This window comes from Aptenodytes patagonicus, chromosome 2, assembly GCF_965638725.1.
Source record: "Aptenodytes patagonicus chromosome 2, bAptPat1.pri.cur, whole genome shotgun sequence".
Classification (NCBI taxonomy): domain Eukaryota; kingdom Metazoa; phylum Chordata; class Aves; order Sphenisciformes; family Spheniscidae; genus Aptenodytes; species Aptenodytes patagonicus.
In genome coordinates this window covers 78,018,283-78,032,708 of record NC_134950.1, presented here as the reverse complement: position 1 = coordinate 78,032,708, position 14,426 = coordinate 78,018,283, and the positions used below count along the sequence as shown (strand labels likewise).

Genomic DNA, 14,426 nt, shown 5'->3' with positions numbered 1-14,426 from the left:
CTTAGAGTGCTTAACGAAGACGATATAAATAAGCCCACAGAAACATCTAAGGTTTAATTTTTGACATTTCTTTCAGGTTTCAGTCCAGAAACTAAAGACTCCAATAATAAAAATACTCAGTCTCAGTATGTGATAGCAATGTTAGTGATAATAAACACCTGTGCGAGAGACAGAATGTTTATCATACAGGGATTTTCCATTTGTTCCCTGCTCCTGTAGCTTGTATGTTCTTCAAAAGTTCACATTAAAACACCACCCTTGTTGTGCTCTTGGAGTGCTTGTTTTGGGTTGGTTGGGGTTTTTTTTGAGAGAGAGAGAGAAAAGAAAATCTTTTCTAACCACATGGCAATTATGTATCTCTAAAAAATCCTGCATGAAGATTAGCCTCTTGTGAGCTCCCAGGTGGCTTGCATTTGCCAATGAAATACCAGCTTTCTTTGGGACCTAACAGCCAGTGAGTTTCATATCCTGTTCTACTTTCCAGGCCTGTTCTCTTCTTTCTCTCATTAAGTCCGAATCTCCCCATAAAAACTCGATCGCTAAATGCATAATTTGAGAGCTCTGATAAGCACTGCTTTCCTTTAAAATCTTTAACATCACTCTAGCTTTGGGGCTGAGCCACACAAGTTGCACTAGTCTCCTGAGAGTGGCTAAGCAAACACTAATTTCTACAAGAAAAGTAGGGGGAAGAATGAAGTACCAGACGCTATGCACTGCTGTACACATCCTCCTCAGCCATCAAAATACACTAATAGACAAACAGTCAAAACAGACATATATCAGACCAAGAAAAGTACTTTTACAGGAATGCAGACTAACTACTGCAAACCCCAAATGTAAAATAAGCACAGGCCCTGATTTATCAACAGGCATCTACATATCCTCCTAATCTGATATTATCACTTTCTACAGTTTCTTGACCACTGCTGACCACACCATTGTTTGCTACAGTTTCATCATAGTATTGAATATATTTTTAAAACTCTTCCAAATTCTTTCTTAAAGTAGTAAGTTTCCCCCTTTCAAAACAGTTCTCAGAGAGGATGAGGAGAAGGAAGAGCTCCCATGGTGAAGAAAATGATCTCAAAACTGCCTTTCCAATACAACTTGCCCTTGGTTGTTCCCAATGACAAGGAGACCCTCTCCCTCTTCCCATGGAAAAAAACAATACACTTTTATACAGAAAAAGCTTCCTAAATACCAGCAGATGCTTTGCTGTCTACACAATCGCAATGTATTTGTGAAGGCAGGATCTCTGAATGGGATGAATCTTTCATCTTCTGAGCTTGCTTCTCAGCATGACTCCAGACAGGCATATTGTCAGGATTGCTGTTTGCCAGCAGCACCTACTTCCACTGCCACAAACCCCCCCTGATTATGAGATCTGATACAACCTAAAACTAGCCCAGTGGCACTACATGGAAGAGACAGACCCATACACGTGCTGAGGGTGATCCATGGAAAGAACAGTGACACAATAGCTGCTAAATCCTTCCTGCCCCAGCAGAGAGGGCACTTTATACATGGCTCTTGGGACTCTCTGGTACAACAGCTGCCTAAAATGCAGAGAGAAGCGTGACAGAGAAACCCCATCAACCCAGAAAGGGAGACATTAGTATCAGCAAGTATCCTACTGGGAATGGAGGGCTCCAGAAAGTGGGAGCTAATCAAAACCTTACCTTCCTTGTACTGTGCTCTTCTGCTCCACCCCATTGGGTAAAATGACTGTGAAGTCCACCGATCTGTTTATCATGTTCTCCTTCATGCTCACAAGGTTCTGATCAGAAATTACAGCTGTCTCTGCAGCTGACCTGGGCTCACTGTGAATTCTACTTGCTGCAGAAGCTTGATTTGGTGGAGGAGGAGCGCGAGCTTTCATTCTTCTCCTTGAGAAATAAAGGCAAGAAGAAAATTAATAATTTCGCGTGAGCAAAGTATAAACGCGTTAATAAGAAAATATGTTCTTCCAGCCATAATCTCAGATTGTTTTAAAAATTTCCTCTAACGCAAGCCATTTTTATCATGAAACTTTTCAATGGAGTTGCATTTTATTTTTACCTCCTCTCTAAAAATACGCTAATTTTTTTAATGATGCACTCACTCCTACTGTTTGCTTTCTGTGCCCCAGGGGATGAATCAGTTCCATAATTAGGATATGAAATAATCATTATTCTCTCGAGTATGAAGCATGCTCCTATGAAGAGAGAGAAACAGAAATACTGGGTCCAGTCCAGACCTGACTCAAGAAAGAGTTGTATTTATGTAAATGAATGTTTCCTCCAAGTCAGAACGGCAGGAGCGGAGGCAGGGTGAGGTTTCATTCAGCTATATTTGGGTTCCACAGTATTATTCTACTTGAAATATTGTCTCTTCCTCTGCTCTGAGTAAGTAGTATTAAATTTGGCTCATTGTACTTCATAGGGAAGCACCCTGAAAAGGTCAACCATGAATGATACCACTTCTTACCATGCAACGCTAAGAGACTATAGCTCTTTGAAAGCACCCTGAAGAGAAGTCATTCTTCAGTAGCAGGCTATGTGCCATATGCAACATACAGAAAAGCTGCACCAACCAAACAAGCAGTGTACTTTACAGAGATATAAAACCACCACAAACTGAAAGTTTACTTCATTGGCAAGCTGCCAGACAGATAAGCAACATGTGTGTTATTAAACTTCTGAATAGCTGGCCTCATACCAAGCACATGTCTAAGAGGATTAATTCTGATTATTAATGTCCCAATGACCTCTTCTGACTAGATTTATGCCTAGTTTAAGTCAGATTTTAGTGTAACAGATGGAAAAAGCAGTAAAATATTTACTGAGAAATTATTACTCAGGCTTACTGCCTGCATTTTTTAATCTGCCTCGTTTTAGGGTGCAGGAAGATAAGACATTATGATTCTGCACATCATTTTCACCCTGCGAACAACATAAACAGAGATCCAGAAAAGAAGAGTACAGAAAAAGCACTCTAACCTTTAAGAGCCTGCAAAGCTTAGTGGTTGAATCAGCCAAGGGCAAAACCATGTTTAGGGAAAAAAAAGAATTTAACAGGATTAATACCAAACCAAACTCTTCTTTAGTTAGAGACAACATGTATTCTCACAGATAAAAAGACTAAACATACAGTTTGGATTACCAATGTAAGCTCCTAGCAGACAAAAAAGTAAGAGCTACATCACATCACAAGAAAGAGAGTTCAGAAACAATCCAAATCCTCTACACTTTTTAATCAGCATTTGCATTTGACCAACAATTTCTATGACATGTCTCAACTTGCAAAAAATCACTACACTGCCCTGAAAATGCACATTTCAGTGAGACCTCAGCAGGACGCTGTAAAATTAGCGGTGATGCGGATACTTCCTTTCATTTCCTGTGTGGGTAACAAATAGCATTCCCTACAAATATGCAGGGAGAGCTACTGCCGTATTTACTAGCATACAGCAATTTCTCTTCCATGGAAGATTTTGCCTGAACATTCACTTCTTATCCTATATACATCCAATGAGTCATACAGTCATCAGTCACTAACTCGCAGCTCCTATGCTCCTCCCCATGGAGGTGACAATAAAAAGTTCAAGGCTTTGTTGTTTGTCAAACTACTTTGACTTTCTATATGTCCGTGAACGAAACTCTTCATTTATTGACTTGTCTATAAAAGAAAAAAAAAAGAAGTTGGAATTCATCTTCTGCTCAGATCCCTTTACGTTTGGCTACAGTTGTTATTTGTAAGCAGGTGGTGAGAGACGTGGGAGTTTTGCATATATCCAGATCATGCCAACGTAGCTTTACCATCATGCAGTGCAACATTTAAGGACTGCAGATCAATTTACAAATGAGGTAATTCTTGCCCTCCATAACATCAACTGCATCAATATAAGTAGCTACAGAGATTCACATCAACTTGTTTCTTAAAACAAGCTTTTCTTTTTTTTTTTTTTTTAAAGCTTGTCCTATAATGTGGGGGGACAATCTCTATGCGAAGTACCAAAGGGGGTAGGAAGAAAAGAAGCAGGCAAGTGTCCTGAGCCTGGCAGAACTAGTTTTTTTTAATTATGATTTACCTGGACTTGTAAATTCCAGATCTCACAGTGAGCAGAGACAGAGGAAATAAAACAATGGTAATAAAATAAACATGAAACTGAAAACAGCTGGAACTGAAGAGACTTGAAACCAGGGGAGAAGTGAAGAACGACTGAGTTTTGAAGCTGATGAAGGAGCTGGAAGTAAGTTAGGCATATGCTGCACTTGTATTTGTTCCCTAGCAATAACATAAAGCTGCATCTGGTTTTCTGAAGGAACAGCCAAACAAGGTCAGACACCTTAATACCAATTTATAGCTCTGAAATGGGAGTGTGATTTTTATTTGGCCACTTTTTAAGTACTCTTTACAGCTAATTCTGCAGTTACAGACCTGGTACAACACTGCTTGGGGCCGGGGGTATGTGTCAGGAATCAGGCATCATACCATCAAAGAGCATCAGCTATACATTGACCAGCGATGTTCACTTCACCTCCATAAAATATGTAACAACGTGTATTCTTTTTGGCATTACATGGTCAGGGCCTATCTAAAAATACTACAATCCTCCTTTTCTTTTGTGCAGAAAGGACAGTGCAGGTCTGTTTCCTTCAGAGACATCAGAAAAAGGAAAAGGGAAAACATTCCCACTACAGTCTCTCTAACCTAGCAACAGTTCAGGTGACCTCATACGAACCTCTCCACAGTAGCGACCACACATTCTCTTGAAACACTGTGACTGCTTTAAATGCCTGGTTTTCAACATTTTCCAAATGACAGATTTCAAACTACTTCAGGGGAAGCAGATCCCTTTAAAGTTCACATTTGTAGAGAGATACGTGGCACAGATTTGCATTTCCTAGCCAACTTTCTGAAACGTCTCAGCAGTAGAAAGCAGCACCATGAACTGCAGACTGAAATCCACAGCTCTAGCTCTACCTTGGATCTGCACGAGCAGCTGCTTTCTGACGAGCTCCAGCAACTGCAGTCAGAAGGTGCAGAGAAACCTGTTAATACTATTGAATGCGAGTCAGAAAAAGAATTCAGCTTTCTCTGTCAGAGCTACGATGGATACAAAAGCACTCCATAATAAAAGCCTTTTTGTTCCCCCACTAAAATAATGCACAGAGAAAGTGTGTGATTTAAAAGCCTGTTTTAAGCACAGGTACTTTCCACGCTATAAACACAACATACTATAAAAAAGTTGCATACCATTCTTCAGTATGAGCTAAATTAAAACTAAATTTAGCTCAACAGCAATTTTTTTTCCACAAACATCTTTCACTGTGCTCGGTACTGAGATACTTGTTAAGCTCCCCTACCTGCTATTAGTCTGCAGATGAAGTTACAAGCGGGAACACTTCAAACCTATGATTCACTCAGTGTTACATGAATGCTTCGATCCAGCCCTTGATAAGGAGACAGAGTAAAAACAAGCAGCTGATTCTAATACACAAATGTGCAGTGCCTTTTACTGAGGCTTGAAATAGTTCATCTCGCTTTACTGTAAGATGACAAATGCATATAGCCATGAAATAATTAGGCAGAATACATAAATAACCTACCAGCACTGTTCTCAGTAACACCATCAGGCTTCCCAAAACAGAAAAGGAAAAACAACAAGCAAACTGACCAAGACGACCAGCGTTTCTGTAGTACAGCACGTAGAACAAATGCAACAGAAATGAAGAAAAGTTTCACCAGATTAAGAACTTCAAGACAAGCTAACACAAGCCCTTTGGACCTACACCTTATTAATATGTAACTACCAAGCAATAGGATGCGACCTGGACTTTACAATCCCATGCTGAAAAAACATGATCTCTATTTCAAACAGAAGTGGTCCTGGGACTTCCACCCAGATGGCAATGCTATGCAGATATTGTCTTTCTTCACATAAGATCTAACACCAATAAATAAATAAATAAATAAATAAATGTAAGTGATCCTACACACGTCCACCATGCTCAAACACATCTGGAACCCCCTCTGCCCTGTAAGGCAAAGGCAATTTAACAGGTACGGGGCAGACTTCACCCCATGGATATCAGCAGGAGTTTCGCAAGAGCTGCATACTACACCAGTTTATATAATCTCATCCTTTCTATGCCAATTCTCTATCTAACCATTCATTAAAAAAAAACCAAAAAAACAAAAAAAAACCCAAAACACAACACACACACACACAAAAACCCCAACCAAACAAAACAAAACAAAAAGAAACAAAACAAAAAAACAACCAGCCCTCAACATAGCAAAATTATGGGCAACATTCATTTTTGATATAGTGAGCAACTAGAACAGGACCTCCAATCCAGTCAAGTCAATCTGCAATCTTGTCAATGCACAAGGCTGGAACAGTTGCAGAGGGTTTCTCTGTGATATTCATGTGCACCCCATCTCATAATTAGGAGGAATAATCCAACATGAGAGTGCTCAGTGATGAGCCCAATATGCAAACGCAGTGTCCCTTGGGTGGAAAACAGGAGACAATGAAGTAACTCGACTTTCAGGTGATTGCACTCCTACAGTCTTTTGAGGGGAAATCTATGCACATTGCTGTTTGAGAAAAAAAGCAGGTAAGTGCTTTCCTCTCTCTCTCTGGCAACTTGCACAGCAAAGCTAGAAAGCCAGCCGTGAGGCACACCTCGTACTCCAAACTATCAAGACACAGACAACATGGTAGAAGTTGCTCCTGCCTAGTGATCTAGCCTGCAAAGCAGATATCCTTCAGAGAACATTTCTCTTTCACTCTTCATTGCTCATGGCAAAGCAAAAAAAAGAGCAACCCCAGATTACAGGCTGGAAAAAGAAACTCACTACAACAGAATTAACGGCATGCCAAGTTTCCTCTTTGTAAGTAAAATCCTTCCAGCTTTTAGACGCAGCAGCTCAGAAAAATTATAACACAACAAAAATGTAAAGGAAATACAAACAGATTAGCACCAACATAAAGTCACCCCAAGAATTTTGAAAATGGAAAACAGAAGTTAAACAAATCCCACAGAGATGGAGAACAGAAAGCAGGAGAGCACGATAATGTCCGTAACTACTAAAGAGGCAGGAGTTCATCCAGACAGCTTTACATCGTAAACTAGAGCTCCATTCCACTTTGCCATCTGTAACACTTAAAAAAACAATTAAACTGAGCTTTTGGTTTGCTCTTTATTTGGAGGGAGGAGGCGGAGAATAAGAAAAAAAATAAATCAAAGAACATTCTGAAGTTTACTTAGTCAAATATTTTACAAGCAAAATATACTGATTCATTACAAGTCTGTGCAACAGAGGTAACTTACGCCTTTAAATGTCTCATACGTAGTAAGTTACAGGTCTAAAATATATTACTCTTATAGTAATTTATTTCTAGTATTATTTTACAACATTACAAAAACATTACACTTGCTAAACAGCTGAAATCTCCAGCAGACACTCTGATCTAATGAACTGGATTACACCCATGTTGATATGGCTCAGGGAACCATTAGGGTTGCCTATGTTACTTTATTTTCATATTTTTAAGAATTTTTTTTTTTCAAACAGTCTTTCCTCTGAATTCCCTGGCTATTATGGTATATAATTATTTTATGCTTTTCTCTTTTCAAACATTTATTTGAATTTGATATTACTTTTAACATATCATTCTATTTCTAAGGCAGGATCACATTGACAGACATGATGAAAATTATTCCCTTGCGGGCGTGATAAAGTCACCCAAAATAGACAAGAAAAAATAATTTGTTTTTGGCAAAGAAATGAAAGGTATTTAATTATATTTTTGATCTTTCATTTGATTCTACTGATGAGAAACCCTACAGCTTTACACATTTTAAGAATAAAGTTTTAATGCCAAAATTAAAAAAAAAAAAAAAAAAAAAAAAAGACCAGAAGCAAACTGAATGAGAGCATTTGTAGAAGAGGAAGCAGGGATGGAAGTACATGACCATGCTTGCCCAAGGGTGAAACTGAAGAAAAATAAACAAAAGTCAAGGTGAGATGATACAGTCTAATGGAAGTAGTTCCTAACGTTGTATCTCTAATTTCAACCCCTTCACAAACTTAACCAATCATTCATTAAAAAGCATTGTGCTGCAGTTTCCCGGTCTCAAATGTACAAGTGAATAAACTCATTGTTATAAAATCTGCTACCAGGGACCTCTCCCCAGATCTGACCCATTTCACCAGAGGCTGAGATGCGTCCCAACACACAGCAGAGACCCGGCCACTCCGCTGCTTGTGAAGCATTGCACAGCTGCCAAACAAGAGAAAACCGCCTTCCATCTGGCCGGGACTCAGACTCCTGCACTGACACTATGTAACTGAATTATCGAGAGCTCATCCTCCGGCAGGAACGCCAAATGATTTGTTAGCCTATGGCTGGTACCCTCAAATACACTTTTTTTATACATCACCCACACTTCCGATTAAGAGTACGTTATCTTCCAATAAAAGCCTAATCCTCCTTCCAGTCACTGAGACGTTCCCTCAAGATCCAGTACAAAGCAGTTCACATACCAGTTTAATGACACAGTCATGTTTTAGGGCCAGAAGAAGCCATAAGCACACTAACCTGATTTCCTGTAGTGCACGGGCCATGCAATTCACCCCACTGCTACTTTAGAGAGCCCTCACTTAGAGTGAAAGCAAGGATGGAGCTGTACATGGGGTGGGCTCTAACTGATCAAGGAATAACACTGCAGCCTACAAATGCTTTTACACCTATTAACCACAGTCACACTAGGGAGCCTAACAGATCTACCTGTATCAGTTCCTAAAACAAAATAAAACACAAGCCTGAGAAAAAAAATCTTTTAAAAAGCAGCCAAATCCCAGGATTTGGGTAGATGCCCACTGCAGTTAATGAAAACACTGCCTGAATAAGTACTGCAAGGTCTGGCCTAAGAGCTGGATCACAGGACTTTTGAGATACCAACCACATGTTCAGTGTGTGGCAAAGACCACACTACGAGCCGGTGCCATCATGTGCAACTCCATCAGGCTGCACATCAGTAAAGAGGAATGAAATGGGAGAGCAGCTAACGTTATGTTATTATTTGCCTCATATGCTTTAACACATGCTAAAGAAAAACAGAAGATTTTTGTAGTTAAAGGCAAGAAAGCATAGATGTGTTACTCTATTTTGGAATGTTAAATTCCTGCAATCTAAACTGTGGTACTATCGCATCTCTGAGTCAGAGATACACCAACAGTTTTAGCTCTTCAGCTTGGGAGATGCAATCAGAACAAAACCCCACTAACAATTCATACTGGAGGTTGGGTTAACAAGCCTCACCTTCAAAAAAATGTGGTCTAGAAAAGCAGAAGTAGGAAAATAGCACACTAGGTAGGGATGGTGAAACCTTGCTCTTTTCACAATGACAGCTGCCAGAGGAGAAGACTCAGATGAACCAAAACGCTGATAAAGGTAATACACATTTAGGCTTTAGGACGCAAACGTTTAGCCACGAGCATCTGAGCTAAAACTACCTGCCAGTTTCACACCGACCAAAATCAAAAGATTGCCAAGCAATGGCCATTAAAGTGACTTGCAGCAGAACCAGCAATGAATTAGTACAAAGCATACAGTGACCAGCCATCCAATCCTATTCCCACCAGTATTTTTTACTTCTTCCGTTATCCACACACTCACATTGTTTTTTCCCCACTTATCAAGTACTGAGCTATTAGCCTCATTCCATTCCAAATAATAATTATTATTACAATAAATAAAACACTAAGGGAAACATCACGTTGCTCATGCTCATCTGAAATGTTATGCAGTTCCTTCACCTATGACTAAATCAGGCTGCTTTGCATGGTATGCTTAAATAGGAAAAGACAATGACGCTATTTTTATGTCACTGATGCTTAAGCACAATGGCACTGGTTAGCAAAAAAAAAAAAAAAAAAAAGTGTCCATGCTAACATCCCAAACGTAGCTAGAGAGACATCCAGAATACTGCCGCTTATACTGTAAAATGCCCAAGCCCTGCTGCCAGGGTACTCTGTTCTGTTCTCCGTGCCCTCAAATCTTCACCGAGCTGTTTTAAGGATGCTCAGTTTAGCAGACAGGAGGCTACAACCATGCAGACAGCCACTGCACACCGAGTTCCCTGCAGATGGCAAATCCTGTGGCTGAACTGCGAAAACCACAAGGTTAAAATATCATTAACTGGTGAGACAGCTAGTGAGATTTCTCAGCATTATACATTAAGTTGTAGTCAGGTTCATGTTGGCTAACTGGATTCTCACTAACCATGCTCACCTGTGGGAAAACACTGGCATGAAAACAAAGCCAAGAGTATTTCTAAGCAGGCTGGAATCACCGTTGGCATTGCATCCTCTGCATGTTGTGGGCAAACATGCATCCTTTAAATGCACTCACTCTACTACCTGTCAGATGTGTTTTTGTGAGGACGCTACAGCTCTCACCTCACTGTCTGTGCCAGGTGTCACAACTCCATGCTGAGCTCTCTAGTAACACTCTTAGGTCTGGACAAATGTAACAGTTTATTGCTTAGCAACACTGATTTATAAACTCTCCTGTGGTGACTTGCAGTGTCAATTAAGATGCAGCTTCAAGGTGCATTTGCACTGTATTACTGAGCACATATATCCCAGAGTGTGCTCTATTTTTGTGCCCACAGACTTTTTAACCTCACTACCACCTACTGAGAATCACTCCCTAGAGGCTTAAAGACTCTGTAGATTAGGGCCCTACCACAGTAAAGCGCTTGCTTTATTGTCTGTTTACAAAGGACACAGAAGATGGAATAGTTTTGAAAGAATCAGAGAAAAACAACACATATAGCCAGTGAAGTTCTGATGTGATTTACTGTGCTGGCTAATTCCTAGTTTTATAATGCGCTTACAAGCTAGTGGGCACTTCAGTGGAAAATAGCTGACACTACTATAGAATAATATTCCTACCGATACCTGTTTCAACTAGAAACAGCCTTAAAACAGTGTCTATCTGATGTGCAGACGGGGAAGAATTATGTTTAGAATGACTACCTGCTTAAATAAGCACACCTATGGTAAACATTAACACATGTAACTGTGAGCTGACAGATCATCATTTCTCATTTAATGAGAATGCTCTAGGAGTATGCTGCCGAAGTTCATTTCATCCATTCACCCTTACGCAAACAGATCCTCCAGAAACAGGCAGGCAATGGTAGCTGAGGGAGTTTAGCTCTTTGCAGAATTAAACCTATGTTAGTCCACCTACCTCCATGACAAAGGTTTTAATTAATCTTTCTACAGATGGTGGCAAGATCCCAGTTACTTCAGAAAACCTACACACCCTAATGTACCAAGGAAGAGGGCACAGACAAAAAGTTAAAGGGTGTGGACCAGAATAGAGAGGCATCTTAGATCTAAGCACCCCTTAGATCCAAAAGGGCTTCCCAAAACATTAGAAATACGTATTTCTAGGTGGAAATTAATCAATAGCAACTAGCTCCGTGCCTTTACAGGCTGCAGGCCAGAAGGTGTCTGTGTTTTTTCTGAAACCTAGAGTTAATCTCTTAAGCTAGGTGGTCCCAGGCAGGAGAGACACAAAGCACAGCAGGCAGGCCTACTGAAGCCATTTCTTTTCCAGCAACACTGAGCTCTCCTAAAAGGGAGGAGGCCTCTGCACTTCCTTTCAAGTTTACTTGCTGTTGGAGAAGCACTCGTGATCTTGTCACAGCTGACCTTACATCAAATTTCTTGGGGCGGGGAGGGGAAGGCTGCATCCAAGTCCAATGCCCCTTGTTCCTATGCATTCAGAAGTCCAGATCTGCTGACAGACTGGAGGATAAACAAGGAGACGCAATTTACTTACTTTGGATTGCCCTATCTAGAACATCAAAGACATGGATCTACCCTCTTTTTTCATCTAGTTATTCTGTAAATTCTAACTCTGTAGAAAACTACATGTCACAGAAGAAGCCAACACTAGAACTACAGGGCTGACAAGCTTGTCATTAGAGCTAGAAAAAATCCCCTAAAAAATCTATTGATGTATTCTTGTGAGATACAGTTTACATTCACTTGCAGAGAAATAGAATCATAGATGCCAGGACATTCCTTACTCTCTTAATCATCTTCTTAATTAGGATTTATAATTCAGCCTTAATTCATACTCCATCACAAGGTAAGAAATCACATACATCAGTATATTTAAAAAGGTTAATGAAGCAAATACGCAGTGTCAAAGAGAGAAAGAAATATCCAACTTCAACACAACAGTCTTAACTGTTGTCAGACCCCGTATTTATGGGATGCCACAGGTGCTTTTATCAGGAAATCCCACTGCTTCAGCTCATTTTCCATGTATTTTCCTGGTGCTGATTTGCTTAATAAAATTGCTTATGAGAACCGCATATATTTTGCTTTCACTTTTAAGATATTCCGTTCTTTCTAAATGACACAGGAGTCAAGTAGTTTTTAGGTTAAATTGAAATTTGAGTATTTTGATTTATTAAAAGCAAATCATAAACTTAATTGTAAAGTAATAAACCCTACTCCAACTCTACACTGGAGTTGAGAGACCTACATTAACATTAAAACAGAAAGCCTGATGAAAAAGAACTGCAAACGTTAGCACACATAAATATGCTTACAACACCAAACAGCTGATTAGTAGGACTCTGAAGTTTGATCTTGATTTATCAAGTAAGAACAGAAATGTTTTAATGATTTTTAAGTGTCAGCAAAACCCATTTGTTTAGTTAGTTTCCATTTAAAATTCTGTTTAACGTATCCTGTAGGCACACGTGGTACTTAACGGATTTTAAATCTCACAAAACAGAAAAGGATGTGATATCAACTGAGGACTTAACAGTCTCATGCAGTGCAAACTAGAGCACACTGTGAAGAAAATCTTGATAAATCAGGCATGTCAACACACCCAGACAGTATCAAAGGAGAGAGGAAGCAGCCAAATACCCTCCCTCTTTATCACACACATTCAAATCAGAGACAACTATTCTGGGCATTTTACTGGTGTGTGGCACTGGCTCAGGACACAGGAGACGGACAAAAGTCTGGGCCATTATGGACTTTACAGAGTAAAACCAAGACTTTGCATCACCCCCATCAGCAGACTGGAAGCCATGGGAATGGCGTTACATGTTATAAATGAGAAAACTTTACCAAGAGAGTGAAGGTATCTACAACTTAGGAGCTTTAAATGCTACTCAGAGATAACCCAATGCAAACATGCTTGAGGCTGCTCTGTAAGTACCCATGGGGCATCACAGCAGTGACAGCAAGATTGTGTAGACATGCCTGAGCTAGCTGCAAACTTAGCAGAGCCTACAAAACCCACACAAGAAGCAGGGCATATTAGACTACCTTATAACATGAATTGCCATAGTTACACTAGAGATGGCAAAAGGCGCACATGCCTCAAATGCAAGCACCAAAAAACATGATCATTTAGAGCTGATCTTTTAACCAAGAGAAAAGATTTCCGTCTCCTTGCCAAAAACAAAGAAACAGCAATATTAATGACATCTGATTTCCTTCAGCTTCCTTGTCTTGTCGGGAATGATTTTGATATCTAAAAAGGCGAGAAGTCTCACTGAAGCTTTTCTCAATTCTGGAGCACTTAATGACTGTCTGCAACTCTGGACCTTATCCTGCAGCTATCCTCTGAGTGGGGTGGTTACGAGGCCTCTCCTCTCTACCAGCCACCAACTTTCCAGAGACTTATAAAAAGCTATTATATTAGGCTTATCTTTCCCTCTGTCAATTAAACTGAAATCAAACCAATGGCTGAAAAAACCAATTTTTTTTCAAGAAAATACAGGCAAAGAACATCATCAAATAAACTTGATCTTATATGAAAATCACATTAAAATCTGGTATTGCATGGCTACACAAGCTGTTGGCAGACTACGCTGAAACAAGGGTGTCTGTCCCATCTGAAAGCTGCCACCTGGGAACACTGAACGAAAACAGAAGAGTTCAGAAGGGATTAACTACTGATTTTCCTCCTCACAACCGATAAGAGCCAAAACAAAGAAATCCTGGACTCGGTGAAGTCAATGGGAGTTTTGCCACTGACCTTGCAGAAAGCCAAGTTTTCAGCCTGGCAGAACCTCAGCAGAGCTCAATTTCATCTCTGTGTTGACAGCCCCGCTTGCTGCCTCCCCCAGCTTGAACACAACTTTCAAGCACCAGGACAAAGCCAAGCACCGGCAGCATGGCACCGAGAGAAGCTTTGGGATGCTGAGAACAACTGCATGGTACTGCCCTGGGCATCCAACCAGCTGCCTTTTAGACCTGCAAAGGCACATTTCTCTTATGTTCTTACTACATCGTATCGAAAACTGAAAGTATCAAATATAACTAATGTATCAAACCCCCCCCAAAAAAAACCCCACGGAGATAAAAAAACAATTAAAAAAGAA

At 40.1% G+C, this 14,426-nt stretch overlaps 1 protein-coding gene across 13 annotated transcripts in view; it reads right to left on the bottom strand.

Annotated features, from left to right (window-relative positions):
- COBL (cordon-bleu WH2 repeat protein) overlaps positions 1–14,426 on the bottom strand; it is a 162,396-nt gene that overhangs the window by 116,663 nt on the left and 31,307 nt on the right. For 12 of the 13 annotated variants that reach the window (XM_076330261.1, XM_076330270.1, XM_076330263.1 and 9 more), the window contains exon 3: positions 1,680–1,886. In XM_076330261.1, the coding sequence (XP_076186376.1) occupies positions 1,680–1,886 (207 nt within the window). Of the gene's footprint in view, positions 1–1,679; positions 1,887–5,591; positions 5,628–14,426 lie in introns of those variants that run through there. The other variant, XM_076330266.1, reaches the window with a different exon arrangement.